The sequence below is a fragment of the Ursus arctos genome, unplaced genomic scaffold (genome assembly GCF_023065955.2).
Source record: "Ursus arctos isolate Adak ecotype North America unplaced genomic scaffold, UrsArc2.0 scaffold_5, whole genome shotgun sequence".
NCBI lineage: Eukaryota > Metazoa > Chordata > Mammalia > Carnivora > Ursidae > Ursus > Ursus arctos.
In genome coordinates this window covers 3,405,716-3,423,691 of record NW_026623067.1, presented here as the reverse complement: position 1 = coordinate 3,423,691, position 17,976 = coordinate 3,405,716, and the positions used below count along the sequence as shown (strand labels likewise).

Sequence of the window (17,976 nt, the reverse complement as noted above, 5' to 3'; positions counted from 1 at the left end):
GACCTAACCCTACCCTATGTGATCGTCTCTGAAATGTTCTCTTCCCTTGTTGCCGTGAGTGCTCGTTAAGTTGATTTAATGATCAACAAGTGGCACATGACCTGACATTTTAAAGAGCCACTGTCGTTGGAGAAGCAGAGCAGGAAGACGTGACAGCAGCCCGCAGAAGTCACAGCACCATCTCCAGGGGGGTCGAGAACGTTCCTCTCAGAAGGGTTTATGGGACGGAACGTCAGCATCCCAGCACCCCCTCACACATGCGCACACGTGCTCTGCCCTGCGGTCCTCTCCCTGACGGCTGCCTTCGTACTGACATTACAGGTGCCTGGCGTCCGAGCCACAGGTCCGCTGCAAAGACCACTGTCTCAGGTGAGACGCCCCTGAGCAGAGAGGAAGTAGCATTTCCTGTTCCAGCAGCACAGTATCTCCTGCGGTTAACGCCGTCCCCTGGAACGACAGGGGTCCTGTCCAGCCCCTGCAAGCAGAGACCCCCATGCTTCAGTCTAGGACCCGCCGCGCCCACCCTCCCCGTCTGGCGGGCCCTGTGCGCTGCTCCTGCACCGGAGCGCCTCAGTCTCCGCGGACCGACGCACCTGGGCGCGGGGATGCCGGCCTCGCTCAGCGCGCTCCCGCGCCTCACACGCCGCAGTCTTTCCCGAGAACCTTGCGCACCGCCCCCTGCACGTCTTTGTTTCTCAGCGTGTAGATGAAAGGATTCAGAGTGGGGGTCGCCAGACAGTAGAAGAGCGTGAGGAACTTGCCCTGGTCCTGGCTGGCCACGTTCCCAGGTTGCATGTACATGTAGATTATGCTGCTGTAGAAGAGGGACACCACGGCCATGTGCGAAGAGCAGGTGTTGAAAGCCTTGCGCCTCCCGGCCGCCGACCGGATGCGCGCGACCGCAGCTGCGATATAGCCGTAAGACACGAGAATCATGGCGAGAGGCACCAGCACAATGGGGATGGCCAGGAAGAAAGCCAGGCCTTCCACGCGGCTGGCGTCCACGCAGGAAATGCGGATGAGGGCTGGCATCTCACACACGAAGTGGTTGATGCGGCGCTGGCCACAGCGCCCCAGGGACATCGTCAGTGGGGACATGAGCACGGAGTTGGCGATCCCACTGAGCCAGGCAAAAGCCGCCAGCTGCAGGCACAGCCGTGGGTGCATGACGGCCAGGTAGTGCAGGGGCTTGCAGACAGCCACGAAGCGGTCATAGGCCATGACTGAAAGGAGAATGCACTCAGTGCCGCCCACAGACAGGAAAGCGAAGAGTTGGACAACACAACCCACATAGGTGATGGTCTTGCGGGGGCCCCAGAGGTGGACCAGCATCTGAGGAACGCTGCTAGTCGTGTAGCAGAGATCCAGGAGCGACAGATTGCAGAGGAAGAAGTACATAGGCAAGTGCAGTCGGGGGTCCCCCAGGGAGAGGAAGATGATGGTCGAGTTCCCCGCCACCGCCAGAAGGTAGAAAATCGTGTTAATGAAAAACAGGATGGTCTCCAGCTTTGGCCGGTCAGAGAACCCCAGCAGAATGAAGTCTCCTCCAGAGCTCAAGTTACTCGTTTCCATCACTCTTGGCTGATAAACCTGTTCGCGGAGGTGAACATGCTGGAACTGTAAGCTGAGGTGCTAAAAACATATTTGTCTGTAAAGCAATGAAAGCTATAACTTTTTCCTCAATATCTTATAATCTGGTTAAGTGAGATAAGTGGATAGATCTTTTAAAAAATAAGCTTTTACTGACATAATTAACAATAAAGTAATTTAGAAAAAAAGGCAAATACTTTTGTATTTTGTCAGAATCCACTAACTTTGAGCCTATTTCTCTGCTCACTGAGAAATTATCCTCTAAAATTTGTGGAACAATAGCTTCCATTAATAGCATCAACTCTCATGCTTCCATGATTATAAATTCAAGTGGGAAAAAAATGTATTGGTGAATTACTCTGAGGTATAGACAGGAATGAGAGACAGCATCAATTCATAAAATACTTAAATTACCTATTCGCAGTCAGGAAAGTCACGGCCTGGGGCCCTGAAATAAAACAGCCCTGAATTTACTTGACTCTGAGCTGCTAATGATTTGGTCCAGTCTCCTGGCCCAGTGATGAAGGTCGAGTTACCCAAGAGACCAAAAGCAGATTGGACCGTGCAGAGGTGAGGGGGTTTTCTTCCCTGCCACGGGCATTCACAGAGTGAGCAGAAATGAGGGACGTTCTTTTGCACATTCCAGCTCAACATACTACTCTGCGCAATGGGTCAGTTGAAGGAAATAGTAAGAATCATTGTGCAAGTTTACTTTTGTAGCAGGTTTGGGAGATGACGGTGTGGTGGTTAACCTGTATTGCTTCATTGAGAGTGAACTAAATATTTACATTATTGAACAGACACCAATCAAATATTTGGCTTGTGAGCTCCTCTAACATTCAGAAATTAACAGAAAAAGATGTAAGTCCTCCATATCGACAATTAAATGCTAGCCGTACGTATACAGTTTCTTGCCATCAACTTGCTTGGGGTTGACAAGGAGCTAGCTGCTGGAGAAGTTAGAATAAGACATAAATTGGGAGTCGCACGCCTGTAAACGCATGCCTACCTGTGAGGCATGTCCACTTGTGGTCCAGTCAGAAAGACCTACAGACCCTAAACTCAGGAAGAAGTTACTGTCTGAGGTGAAGCCATACACAAAGGACAATGAGAGCCAGGGTTAAAAAAAAAAAATCAATTGAAAGTGGTAGACAAACTAGCTTAAGGGATGGCTTGGAAATGGAGTATATTATGAGCACACCATCTCTGCAGAGCTCCTGCTGGAAATGCATACCAAGAGCTAAAGTACGTCAGCATGAATTGCAAGTTTGGAAAATATAATATGGACACAAGGAATATTTTCTCTTTTTTTTTTTTTTTAGTAGAAGACTCTTCACACCAATTTTTTTTAAAAGTTAAATTTAAAAACCACGTTGTAATGAGACGTAACATTTGATTTGTAATTACCACACATAAAGGGGACAACACTTTTACTTTTCTTTCTTATTTTTAGCTGAATAGTGATACCCTAAAGATGAGGGCTTGTTATCTATTTAGTTACTTTAAAACAACTCAGCATAAGAGCAATACACATTTGTTACAGAAAAAAGACTATTAAAGAAAAAAAATAATTGTATCAATGGTTATTGATAAACTTGCTTTCTCTACTTTCTTCTTCCAGATTTTTAGAACTTATTTGTATATGAGTCACATACACACATATGTATGTCTGCTTTATTGAGGTTGGCATGTAAAATTGTAAGATATTTAATGTACGCTCTGTGAAAGGAACCGCCATCTAACTCATCCCCACACCCATCACCTCGCATGTTCGTGTGTGTGTGCGTGCGTGCAAGAGCACTGTACTGTCTTAGCATGACGAGCTCAACACTTGCCCCATGTGTTCACACACTGCTTTGCTCCAGGTCTGGAGTCTGATATCTTAAAGATACTAAACCAAAATCCATGATCTCAGCAGAGTCACAGGAGTTACCTGAATGGAATTAAGGAAAGAGAAAGTAGAGGCATAATTATCCCCTTGGGCATTTTCAGAAACACGCAAGAAAGTTGTCCCCCCTCTCTGGTGTGGGAGCTCCTCCTGTAGGTGGCAGGCACTCCGGCATAGAGGTCGTGGGCCTCTCATACCCCCTGGACCAGCTAACCGTCCTCCCACCGTCCACCCTGCTCTGCCAACTTGCTTTCCACCTGCTGGCCTGAATGCCATACCCTCAATGACAATAGTCCAGCCCTCCCGGGGACCCCTTGTCCCTTCTACTAGTAAACAGCATTCGGTCTTCTCAACCAAATCCTGTGGGTTTGGTTAGGAATAGTAAGCTTCCTGGGCTCAATTGCCCTTGGGTTGCCTGAACATTAGGTCCATGAACACAAAAAGTTGTTGGACCTACAGCTATCTCATCAAGGTACAAACATCCTTATAATGTTACCATTCCTTTTCATAACCAATCAATATTTTATTTTTGTAAAGATTTTACTGATTTATTTGAGAGAGAGAGAGAGCATGAGCAGGGGAAGAGGCGGAGGGAGAAGCAGACTCCCCGCTAAGCAGTGTGCATGCCACAGGGCTCGATCCCAGGACCCTGAGATCGCGACCTGAGCCAAAGGCAGACACTTAACTGACTGAGCCACCCAGGCACCCCACCAATCAATATTTTAAAGGTGTATTTACAGACTCACCACAGAGCAAGAGGGCTTCTGCCATGAGCTTCACACAGGAGGACGTTTCCATCTGTGTAATTACTCTGGCAAAGGTCTAGAGAGGTTTGCCCACTTCTCATGCCCCCGTTATTAGCTCTGAGGGTGGTGGTATTGCAGATGGGATGAGACAATTACATGGGGAGAGGAGACCTTTGTGACCTCAGGAGAAGTCAGATGTTTGGAAGGGAGGTAAGCTGCACATTTCCCAATGACGGCATGCTTCCCGAGGAGCCCCAGAATTGTCAGACATGTGTTCTAATGGTTTGGCCATTGGAAACGGGGCTGAGAAGTCCATGTGACCTGAGCTCAGTCACCACACCTTAGAGGTCACATGTTTAAGGAAGGTCCCTTGAGTGAATTCCAGCTCTCCGCGCCCACGTCCTCTGCCACAGAACACAGTTAATAATGCCAGATGTGCTCTTTGTTAGGACTTTCTGAATACTGTATTAGTTTGCAGGGGTTGGTCTGAACACTCTCGAGCTTCCTGAAATTTATGTTCAAACAGACTACTAAATATTGAGAAAAGTGCATAGAAATCTAGAAAGCTTATCACACATCTGAAAAATACATTTGCCTAACCATCCACCTCCCTGATTACCTGTATAGCAATGGCCTGTTAGTCAGGTTTGTGGGACTGCAGGAGCATTTAAAGCCCTTTGTCCTGGGATCTGAGGTGTAGGTCCACACACCCCATGGATCCCAGTATGATCACGAGAACTGGTTTCCTTTTACAAGGAAATATTAATGACTGTATCACGGGGTTTTTCAGAGCATTCCTTAAAATACTTGTATTTAAAGGCACTCTAAAGCTTCTTTTTTAAAATGAAAATCAGAATATTTGCTAGGAAAAAATAACAAAATAATTCCAAAAACATAAGACTCATATGTTTAAACTTACAAAATCATCAGTATTCTAGGACAGTGCTCTGGGAGCCCATGACCTCAAATGAAATACACTTGCCAGCAGGTCTTTTTTGGGTAAGTTTTCCCCTCACTGCAGCACCACCATTGTTTATACTGACCTGCACCAAGTTCTCAGAAGAAACGATGAGTAGGTCTGGGACGAGAGGTTGTCCCTAGATTGATGAAGTCACTTCCCAGAGTCAACGCCTTGTGTCAATGGGGCAGGTGGTGGAAGAGGGCAGCCAGGGCATTCCTCCAAGAAGGAAAGCAGTGATCAAGGAAGGCGCTTGCCCTTGTCCTCACCCAGAGTCTGAAGCGGAGGGTCAGCTGAGTTCACGGGCTACAAAAAGCCAGCGGTGGATCTCTTACTCGTCCTGCTCTTGTGGCACATCAACAACATCCCGCTCCTGCCTCAGTTGTCTACGTTCGAACAATGCCTGTGTTCTAGTTTTGGAAGGGGAAATCTGGAGGTATAGAGAATGGTCAGTACAGATGGCAGAAGACAAATGATGCTGGTGACAGATACGAAATGAAACAAGGCAAACAGAAATACCTAAACCTGTACATTAAGTCACTCTCTAGCTGGAGATGGCCAACAGGAATAGAAGCCGTTGCCCCGATCAAGGATCTAGAGTTCTCAATGGAAAAACAAACTGCAAAACCACTGAAGACAAGATTTTAGAATGCTTTGCACAGTGTACAAAGCACAGTTCTTTGAATATTGTTGTATCAATAAAATTAATGGATTCCATTTATTGCTAGCAGCATAAGCCCATATACAGATTATTTTTAGCACCATCTGGTGAAACCTGAGAGGATGTAGCCATTAACTCTTCCCTAAGTTAATACAAGGGCTTGGGAAAGCATAGGTGGGTAATTTGGGAAGCAAAAAAAGGTAAGGTTTTCTGAAAAAAAGTGAACTGGGAAACCCCCGTTTAGTTAAAATAGCAAATCTCTAGGGACGTGGTCAAACTAGTTGCACAACTGAATTATTTGACCAAATCAATATTGGCATTAGATTTAATGTAACTTTTCACATATAACTTGGAAATGAAGAGAGAAAGGAATGTAATCTCCCTGAAATACTGACCCAGGGGAGGAAGTAAGTATTCAGCTTAAGGACAGGCTCCCTTACAAGGGAGGATGAGCACTCCGCAGTCCCTGAGATGGGGTGATGAAACTGCCACCCCAGAAAAACACATCCCTCCCCTTGCTGCCCAGGGAGAGGAGATAACGCAAATCCCCACGCAATCCCAGCGTTCCTCTCACACACTAAACTGCAGGGAGTTTTAAAGCTTTGCAAGTGGTTAGAAAATTAGCATTAAGCCCCTGTAGAGTTCTTAGACGGCTTTAGTTGTTTATGCTATTAGGTTGCCTGAGTTGTTAGGTCTTCTTCCGTTCTCTAGAGATGTCAGATCCTAAAGGGAAACAACCCTCCTGAGATTTCTGGGGAGGATGCAAAGGAAGGCAAATCATATAAGCAATAATTTCACATCAGAGCAATCACTAAGATGACTCAAAATTAGAGAGGAGAGAGGAGAGAAATAATCCTCCTAGATAGATACTAATTGTAAATTGCAAAAGACCGATTGAGTACTCGTGTACCTGGAGTCACAAAATGATTTCACTGATATTTCTACTATATTTTGAAATTGTTACATTGCGTTTAAAGGCGAAATATTAAAAGCACAAGTGTTTATATGAACAAGCTGTAATTCTGACCTTGGCTTGATGCTTGAGATACAAAAATGCACGAGGCACAGTTGCTGTCTTGCATATTCACGCACATAATTACTGATCATTGGCATAAATTACAAAGAAGATTTCCATAATTAGCAAATTAGGTTTTATAAACGTGGTCCATACCACACAAAAAATAAAGAGGAGGGTATGCTGGCTTCCATTTTCGATGGAAACCCTTTCACCAACCGCGTCTGTACCTGCCAGGTGCTCAAGCCTTGTCACTATCTATCTCCGATCTAGTAGTCGTTTCTGCAGGTGAAGAAAGAAGACTCTGCCCGGTGTTGTACTCAGCGGTACTCATGCCAAGAAATGAATGCCAGAGAGAAGAGTTAAGATGGCGGAGGAGTAGGAGACACCTTTTTCAGCCGATCCCCCGAGTCGAGCTGGATAGGTACCAGACCAGCCTAAATCACCATGGAATCAGCCTGAGATGCAGGAAGATACATCTGGATCTCGACAAATGAACATCTCCAGTGCTGAGTATTGAGGTACGAAGAGGGGAGCCGTGAAACCGCGCACAGATATCGGAAGATAAACGGAAGGGGGAGGGAGCCGCCAAGTTTGGGCGCCGGGAAGCGGCAGCCACCTGCACGGGGGAGCGGGCGGACTCATGGACGGCACCCGAGAGAGAGCGGACTGAGACCGGTGAGCCGGAAGTGCGCACCACCAGGCATCTCGCAGAACACCGGAATCCCGGTGTGCTCACGGGATCCGGACTGAGGCCGGGAGCTCCCGGAGCGCACGCGGGGCGGCTGGCGGGCCACCTACACGGGGGAGTGGGCGGACTTGCGGTGGGCACCCACGAAACAGCAGACTGAGACCCTGAACCGGGTGCGCGTGCCACCAGGCTTCTCACGGAACTCCGGAATCCCGCTGTGCTCACCGGGCATAGACTGAGACCGGGAGATACGGGAGCGCGCGGGGCGGCTGGCGGCTGGCGGCATTAGAAACACAAAGGACAGAGACGCACCAGCCCTGGAAGTGAGGGCGGGGACGCCGGGTGTGGGGGGCACATCCCGGGACGCTGCAGGGTTGAGCAACACCAACAGTAACAGAGTTCAAGTGGCCAGAACATCAGTGGAGAACAGGCCGCAATCCCTCTGTTCTGTGACAATTCAGCCTCTGCTGATCTGACTCTCAGAGGAGGCACAGTAAACCGCCAGGGAAAGCTGCCAGAGAACAAAAGCCTGGAAATACCGGCTCAGAGAGTGCCCATCCCCTCGCAGGGGACACGGAGACTCTACCCAAACAGGGTTGCCTGAGTATCGGCGCGGCAGGCCCCTCCCCCAGAACACAGAAGACAGGCTGAAAATTCAAGAAGCCAACAACCCAGGGCGCCTGGGTGGCGCAGTCATTGAGCGCCTGTCTCCGGCTTAGGGCGTGACCCCAGCGTTCCGGAAAGGAGTCCCTCATTGGGTTCCACCTCTGGGAGCCTGCTTCTTCCTCTCCCACACCTCTACTTCTGTTCCCATTCTTGCTGACTGTCTGTCTCTCTCTCTCAGATAAATAAATAAATAAAATCTTTAAAGAAGAAGCCCACATCCCTAAGATCCCTATAAAACAAGGCGCACGGCCTGGGACCCAGTCAATAATTTGGGCTCTGGACAACCCCGCAACCTCTCCTCATCAGAATGACAAGAAGGAGAAGCCCCCCCCCCCAGCAAAGAAAAGACAGTGAGTCTGTGGCCTCTGCCACAGAAATAATGGATATGGATGTAACCAAATTATCAGAAATGGAATTCAGAGTAACGATGGTCAAAATGATGAGTAGAATTGAAAAAACTATTAACGAAAAGGTTACTGAGAATATAGAATCCCTAAGGACAGAAATGAGAGTGAATCTGACAGAAATTAAAAATTCTATGAGCCAAATGCAGGCAAAACTAGAGGCTCTGACGGCCAGGGTCGCAGAAGCAGAGGAACGGGTTAGTGAATTGGAGGATGGGTTAATAGAGGAAAAAATGAAAATAGAAGATGGTCTTAAAAAAATCCATGCCCACGAATGTAGGTTATGGGAGATTACTGACTCAATGAAACGATCCAATGTTAGAATCATAAAATCATAGGCATCCCCAAGGGGGTGGAGAAGAACAGAGGTCTAGAAGAGATATTTGAACAAATTGTAGCTGAAAACTTCCCTAATCTAGCGAGGGAAACAAACATTCGTGTCCAAGAGGCAGAGAGGACCCCTCCCAAGCTCAACCACGACAAACCTACGCCACGTCACGTCATAGTGCATTTCGCAAATATGAGATCCAAGGATACAGTATTGAAAGCAGCCAGGGCAAAGAAATTTCTCACGTACCAAGGCAAAGGCATCAGAATTACGTCAGACCTGTCTATACAGACCTGGAATGAGAGAAAGGGTTGGGGGAGCATATTTAAAGCTCTTTCAGAGAAAAACATGCAGCCAAGGATCCTTTATCCAGCAAGGCTGTCATTCAGAATTGATGGAGAAATAAAGACATTTCAGAATCGCCAGTCATTAACCAATTTCATAACCACAAAACCAGCCCTACAGGAGATATTAAGGGGGGGTTCTATAAAAGTAAAAAGGCCCCAAGAGTGATACAGAACAGAAAGTCACAGCCAATAAACAAAGACATTACTGGCAACATGGCATCATTAAAATAATATCTCTCAGTACTCAGTCTTAATGTGAATGGTTTGAACCTTCCCATAAAACACCACAGGGTTGCAGATTTGATAAAAAGAAATGACCCATCCATTTGCTGTCTACAAGAGACTCATTTCAAACCCAAAGATGCATTCAGACTGAGAGTAAGGGGATGGAGTACCATATTTCACACAAATGGACCTCAAAAGAAAGCTGGGGTAGCAATTCTCATATCAGATAAATTGGATTTAAAACTACAGACTATAGTTAGAGACACAGAAGGGCACTATATTATTCTTAAGGGAAGTATTCAACAAGTGGATATGACAATTATAAATATATATGCCCCCAACAGGGGAGCAGCAAGATACACAAGCCAACTCTTAACCAGAATAAAGAGACATATAAATAAAAATACATTAAGAGTAGGGGACCTCAACACTCCACTATCAGAAATAGACAGAAAACCCTGGCAAAAGCTAAGCAAAGAATCAAAGGCTTTGAATGCCATACTCGACGAGTTGGACCTCATAGATATATATAGAACACTACACCCCAGAACCAAAGAATACTCATTCTATTCTAATGCCCATGGAACATTCTCAAGAATAGACCATGTTCTGGGACACAAAACAGGTCTCAACCGATACCAAAAGATTGAAATTATCCCCTGCATATTCTCAGACCAAAACGCTCTGAAATTGGAACTCAACCATAAGGAAAAATTTGGAAGAAACTCAAACACTTGGAGACTAAGAACCATCCTGCTCAGGAATGACTCGATAAACCAGGAAATCAAAAATCAAATTAAACAATTTATGGAGACCAATGAGAATGAAAATACAACAGTCCAAAACCTATGGGATACTGCAAAGGCAGTCCTAAGGGGGAAATATATAGCCATCCAAGCCTCACTCAAAAGAATAGAAAAATCTAAAATGCAGTTTTTATATTCTCACCTCAAGAAGCTGGAACAGCAACAGAGGGACAGGCCTAATCCACACACGAGGAAGCAGTTGACCAAAATTAGAGCTGAAATCAATCAATCAGAAACCAGAAGTACAGTAGAGCAGATCAACAGGACTAGAAGCTGGTTCCTTGAGATAATCAATAAAATAGAGAGACCCCTGGCAAGACTTATCCAAAAGAATAGAGAAAGGACCCAGATTATTAAAATTATGAATGAAAAAGGGGAGGTCACAACCAACACCATTGAAATTGGAAGGATTACTAGAAATTTTTATCAGCAGCTATATGTCAATAAACTAAGCAATCTGGAAGAGATGGAATCCTTCCTGGAAACCTATAAACCACCAAGATTGAAACAGGAAGAAATTGATTTCTTAAACAGGCCAATTAATTATGAAGAAATTGAGTCAGTGATAAACAACCTTCCAAATAACAAAACTCCAGGCCCGGACGGTTTTCCTGGGGAATTCTACCAAACATTCAAAGAAGAATAATACCTATTCTCCTAGAGCTATTTCAAAAAATAGAAACAGAAGGAAAGCTACCAAACTCATTCTATGAGGTCAATATTACCTTGATCCCCAAACCAGGCAAAGACCCCCTCAAAAAGGAGAATTACAGACCGATTTCCCTAATGAATATGGACGCCAAAATCCTCAACAAGATACTTGCTAATAGAATCCAACAGTACATTAAAAGGATTATCCATCACGATCAAGGGGGATTCATACCTGGGATGCAAGCGTGGTTCAGTATTCGCAAATCAATCAGCGTGATACATCATATCAACAAGAAAAGACTCAGGAACCATATGATCCTCTCAATCGATGCTGAAAAAGCATTTGACAAAATACAGCATCCTTTCCTGATTAAAACCCTTCAGAGTGTAGGAATAGAGGGTACATTTCTCAATCTCATAAAAGCCATCTATGAAAAGCCTACTGCAAATATATCCTCAATGGGGAAAAGCTGGAAGCCTTTCCCTTAAGATCAGGAACTCGACAAGGATGCCCACTCTCGCCACTATTATTCAACATAGTACTAGAAGTCCTTGCAACAGCAATCAGACGACAAAAAGGGATCAAAGGTATTCCAATCGGCAAAGAAGAAGTCAAAATGTCTCTCTTCGCAGATAACATGATACTCTATATGGAAAACCCAAAAGAATCCACTCCCAAACTATTAGAAGTTATACAGCAATTCAGTAACGTGGCGGGATACAAAATCAATGCTCAGAAATCAGTTGCATTTCTCTACACGAATAACGAGACCGAAGAAAGAGAAATTAGGGAATCCATCCCATTTACAATAGCACCAAAAGCCATACGTTACCTTGGAATTAACTTAACCAGAGACGTAAAGGACCTTTATTCTAGAAAGTATAAATCACTCTTAAAAGACATTGAGGAAGACATAAAAAGATGGAAAGATATTCCATGCTCATGGATCGGAAGAATTAACATAGTTAAAATGTCCATGCTACCCAGAGCAATCTACACTTTCAATGCTATCCCGATCAAAATACCGAGGACATTTTTCAAAGAACTGGAACAGATAGTCCTTATATTTGTATGGAAACAGAAAAGGCCCCGAATTGCCAAGGAACTGTTGAAAAGGAAAAACAAAGCTGGGGGCATCACAATGCCGGATTTTGAGCTGTACTACAAAGCTGTGATCACAAAGACAGCATGGTACTGGCACAAAAACAGACACATAGACCAATGGAACAGAATAGAGAAACCAGAAATGGACCCTCGGCTCTTTGGGCAACTAATCTTTATAAAGCAGGAAAAAACATCCGGTGGGAAAAAGACAGTCTCTTCAATAATTGGTGCTGGGAAAATTGGACAGCTACATGCAAGAGAATGAAACTTGACCACTCTCTCACACCATACACAAAAATAAACTCCAAATGGATGAAAGACCTCAATGTGAGACAGGAATCCATCAAAATTCTAGAGGAGAACATAGGCAGCAACCTCTACGGCATCGGCCAAAGCAACCTTTTTCATGATACATCCCCAAAAATAAGAGAAACAAAAGATAAAATGAATTTATGGGACTTCATCAAGATTAAAAGTTTCTGCACAGCCAAGGAAACAGTCAGAAAAACTAAGAGGCAGCCCACAGAATGGGAGAATATATTTGCAAATGACACTACAGATAAAGGACTGGTATCCAAGATCTACAAAGAACTTCTCAAACTCAATACACGAGAAACAAATAAACAAATCAAAAAATGGGCAGAAGATATGAACAGACACTTTTCCAATGAAGACATACAAATGGCTAACAGACACATGAAAAAATGTTCAAAATCATTAGCCACCAAGGAAATTCAAATCAAAACCACACTGAGATACCACCTTATGCCAGTTAGGATGGCAAAAATAGACAAGGCAAGAAACAACAATTATTGGAGAGGATGTGGAGAAAGGGAATCCCTCCTACATTGTTGGTGGGAATGCACGTTGGTACAGCCACTCTGGAAAACAGTGTGGAGGTCCCTTAAAAAGTTAAAAATTGAGCTACCCTATGATCCAGCCATTGCACTACTGGGTGTTTACCCCATAGATACAGACGTAGTAAAGAGAAGAGCCATGTGCACCCCAATGTTCATAGCAGCATTGTCCACAATAGCTAAATCGTGGAAGGAGCTGAGATGCCCTTCAACAGATGACTGGATTAAGAAGATGTGATCCATATATACAATGGAATATTACTCAGCTATCAGAAAGAACGAGTTCTCAACATTTGCTACAACGTGGATGGCTCTGGAGGAGATAATGCTAAGTGAAATAAGTCAAGCAGAGAAAGACAACTATCATATGATTTCTCTCATCTATGGAACATAAGAACCAGTAAGATTGGTAGGAGAAGAAAAGGATAAAGAAAGGGGGTTAATCAGAAGGGGGAATGAAACATGAGAGACAATGGACTATGGGAAACAAACTGAGGGCCTCAGAGTGGAGGGGGGTGGGGGAATGGGATAGGCTGGCGATGGGTAGTAAGGAGGGCACGTATTGCATGGTGCACTGGGTGTTATACACAACTAATGAATCATCGAGCCGGGGATGTACTGTATGGTGACCAACATAATATAATAAAAAATCATTTAAAAAAATAAATAAATAAAATAAAGAGGATGTAATCATTATCTTAATAGAACAATGGTGAAAGGAGATAAATTTTTTGTTGGATCTTAAATGGTATTGACATTGAAGAGGGTGTCCTTAAATAGGACAGACAGGGTTGTGCCTTTAAAAAAATACTAATTAGCAAGCAATGTAAACAAACAACATTCTGCGTTAGTGAGAAAACAACGCAGTGTGTGTTTTTGTTTCTAATTTATGTTCTGGGCACTATTTTAAGCAATTTAAAAATTGTTTCCACGACTGAGCTCGAGGCCAGGTGGGATTCCTGTAGGCTTGGATTCATTTCCAGACTCTACCACCTGCAAGCTGTGTGACTATGGACAAACTAGGTTTCCTCCCATCCTTCAATATCTGTTCCCACCTTCTTTCAGGATTCACAATCGCATCATATCTCAGAATCGGGCCTCTCTTGCCATCTCTCCTCATTCACAAATTCTTTTGCAGACTGTAAAATCATTTATTTAGATCAAAGCTCTTATTTTGTTTTTGCTTAATGACAATGAATTCATAAAGTTTTCCCTCACCAAGTGAGGGAAAATGTCCAAAACACTCAAAAGAAATATTTCTTTTTCTGTTTGTTTGGTTTTTGTTTTTTTTTTAATTTAAATTCAATTAATTAACATATAATGTATTATTAGTTTCAGGGATAGAATTCAATGATTCATCAGTTGCATATAACACCCAGTGCTCATTCCAGCAAGTTCCCTCCTTAATCCCCATCACCTAGTTACCCCATCCCCCACTCACCACCCCTCCAGCAACCTTCAGTTTGTTCCCTACAGTTAAGAGTCTCTTATGGTTAGTCTCCCTCTTATTTTATTTTTCCTTTCCTTCCCCTGTGTTTATCTGTTTTGTTTCTTAAATTCCACATATGAGTGAAATCATATAATTGTCTTTCTCTGATTGACTTAATTCCAAAGAAATACTTCTACCACAGAATCTAGAATATGGTAAAAAGGATCTGTATGCTAAAAAGTGAAAAATCTGCTGAAACAATAAAAGAAGACTTTCCATGGAGACATGCCAAGTACATGGATAAGAAGACTCAACATGGTAGAAATGCGAATTCACTTCAATTTGACCCATCGATTTAATGCAATTCCAATAAAATTTCAGTGACATTTTTAGTGATACGGGAAAGTTAATTCTGATTTATATGGAAAGTGAAAGAAAAATTTATTTTTTTATTTTATTTTTTATAATAAATTTTTATTATGTTGTGTTAGTCACCATACAGTACATCCCTAGGTTTTGATGTAAAGTTCCATGATTCATTAGTTGCACATAACACCCAGTACACCATGCAATACATGCACTTCTTAATACCCATCACTGGCTTATCCCAATCCCCCACCCCCCGCCCCTCTGAAGCCCTCAGTTTGTTTCCCAGACTCCATAGTCTCTCATGGTTCATTCCTCCTTCTGTTTACCCCCCCTTCCTTCTTCCCTTCAGTAAAAGGAAAATTTAGATCAAATTTTAAAAGTAAGAACAAAGTTGAAGAAATCGCAGTGTCTGTTCTTAAGACTTACTGTCAAGCTGAAATGATTAAGACAATACGGCATTAGTTAAGGGATAAACACAGAGGTCAACAGAACAGGAGCCCAGAAATGGACGCACCGAAATGTAGCCAACTGATTTTTGACAAATATAGAGAAGCAATTCATCAAGCATTTTCAACAAATTGTTGGAACTGGACATTCAAACACAAAAAATTATGGTCGTCCAACTAAACTCCGCACCTTCCATTAAAAGAACTCAGATGGATTACAGAGTCAAATGTAAAATGCAAAACCATAAACATTTTAGCAGAAAACAATAGAGAAAAATCTTTTTGGCCTGGAGTTAGACAAAAACTTCTTAGACATGAGACCAGAAAGTCAAATACATTAGAAAAAATGATACATTAAATTCAACCCAAATGAAAACTTTTGCTTTCAGAAAGACACTGTTAAGGAAAAAAAAAGGCCAGGGGAGTGCCTGGGTGACACAGTCATTAAGCGTCTGCCTTCTGCTCAGGGCGTGATCCCAGTGTTCTGGGATTGAGCCCCACATCAGGCTCCTCTGCTGGGAGCCTGCTTCTTCCTCTCCCACTCCCCTGCTTGTGTTCACTCTCTCCCTGGCTATCTGTCAAATAAATAAATAAATTCTTTAAAAAAAAAAAAAAAGAAGAAGAAAGGAAAAAAAGAAAAAAAGGGCCAGAAGAGGAGTTAAGATGGCAGAGGAGTAAGGATCCCCTTTTTCAGCTGGTCCCCTGAGTTGAGCTGGATAGGTACCAGACCATCCTGAACACCCACAGAATCAGCCTGAGACGCAGGAAGATGCATCTAGATCTCTACAAATGACGATCTCCAGTGCTGAGTATTGAGGTACGAAGCGGAGAGCAATGAATCCGTGCACAGTTATCGGAAGATAAATGGAAGGGGAAAGGAGCCTCCGCGCTCAGGCGCCAGGAAGCGGTAGCCACCTGCACTGGGGAGCAGGATAACTCGCGGACTGGCACCCGCAAGAGAGCAGACGGAGACCGTGACCGGGGAACGCACGCGACCAGTCTGAAAACTGGAGCTCCGGAGTGCACAAACCACACTGAAACGGAGCTCCGGAGCACACAGGAGCGGCTGGAAGCTGGCGGTGTTAGAAACACAAAGGACAGAGATGCACCAGCCTTGGAGGTGAGGTCTGGGATGCCGGCTGTGGGGTGCACATCCCGGGATGCGGCAGAGTTTAACAGCACCAACAGAAACAGAGTTAAAGTAGCCAGAAGACCCCAGTGGAGAACGGGCCGCAATCCCTCTGTTCTGAGACAGAGGCAGAGATTCGGCCACTGTTGCTCTGACTCTCAGAAGAGGCACAGCAAACTGCCAGGGAAAGCTGCCAGAGAACAAAAGCCTGAAAATAACGGCTCACAGTGTGCCCATCCCCATTCCCCCTCACAGGGGACACAGAGACTCTACCCAAACAGGGTTGCCTGAGTATCCGTGCAGCAGGCCCCTCCCCCAGCAGGCAGGCTGAAAAATCAAAAAGCCCACATCACTAAGATCCCCATAAAAAAAGTGCACACTGATGGGTCCTGGTCAATTATTTTGGTTCTGGGCAACCCCGCAACCTCTCCTCATCAGATTGACGAGAAGGAGAAATCACCCCCAGCAAAGAAAAGAAAATGAGTCTGTGACCTCTGCCACAGAACTAATGGATATGGATATAACAAAATTATCAGAAATGGAGTTCAGAGTAACAACGGTCAAGATGATGTGTAGACTTGAAAAAAATATTAACGAACATATTAACAAGAATATAGAATCTCTAAGAGTGGAAATGAGAGCAAATCTGGCAGAAATTAAAAATACTATGAATCAAATGCAGTAAAACTAGATTCTCTGATGGCCATGGTGAATGAGGTAGAAGACGAATCAGCGAATTGGATGATGGTTAGTAGAAGAGAAAGCTAAAACAGAAACTTGACTCAAAAAAATCCAATCTCAAGAATGTAGGTTACGGGAGATTACTGACTCAATGAAACGTTCCAATGTCAGAATCATCGGCATCCCTGAGGGAGTGGAGAAAAACAGAGGTCTAGAAGAGATATTGGAACAAATTGTAGCTGAAAACATCCCTAATCTAGCAAGGGAAACAAGCATTCGTGTCCAAGAGGCAGAGAGGACCCCTCCCAAGCTCAACCATGACAAACCTATGCCACGTCACGTCACAGTGCAATTCGCAAATATTAGATCCAAGGATACAGTATTGAAAGCGGCCAGGGTAAAGAAATTTCTCACGTACCAAGGCAAATGTATCAGGATTACGTTAGACCTGCCTACACAGACCTGGAATGAGAGAAAGGGCTGAGGGGACATTTTTAAGCTCTTTCAGAGAAAAACATACAGCAAAGGATCCTTTATCAGCAAGGCTGTCATTCAGAATTGATGGAGAAATAAAGACCTTCCAGAATCGCCAGTCACTGACCAATTTCATAACCATGAAGCCAGCCCTACAGGAGATATTAAGGAGAGTTCTATAAAGGTAAAAAGGCCCCAAGAGTGATACAGAACAGAAAGTCACAATCTATAGAAACAAAGACTTTACAGGCAACATGGTATCATTAAAACATCTCTCTCAATAATCAGTCTAAATGTAAATGGCCTAAATGTTCCCATAAAACGCCACAGGGTTGCAGATTGGATAAAAAGTCATGACCCATCCATTTGCTGTCTACAAGAGACTCATTTTGAACCTAAAGATACATTCAGACTGAAAGTAAAGGGATGGAATACCATCTTTCACGCCAATGGACCTCAAAAGAAAGCTGGGGTAGCAATTCTCATGTCAGACAGATTGGATTTTAAACT

At 44.0% G+C, this 17,976-nt stretch overlaps 1 protein-coding gene across 1 annotated transcript; it reads right to left on the bottom strand.

The window, feature by feature from the left end:
- Positions 1-636: 636 nt before the first annotated feature.
- Positions 637-1,572, bottom strand: LOC113247494 (putative olfactory receptor 2W6). The gene has a single exon (XM_026488588.2). The coding sequence runs from the start codon at positions 1,570-1,572 to the stop codon at positions 637-639; it is 936 nt and encodes a 311-aa protein (XP_026344373.2).
- Between the last annotated feature and the right edge of the window lie 16,404 nt (positions 1,573-17,976).

Bases quoted from the DNA above. Each gene is read 5' to 3' on its own strand.
- LOC113247494 (XM_026488588.2), bottom strand. From the start codon at position 1,572: ATGGAAACGAGTAACTTGAGCTCTGGAGGAGACTTCATTCTGCTGGGG.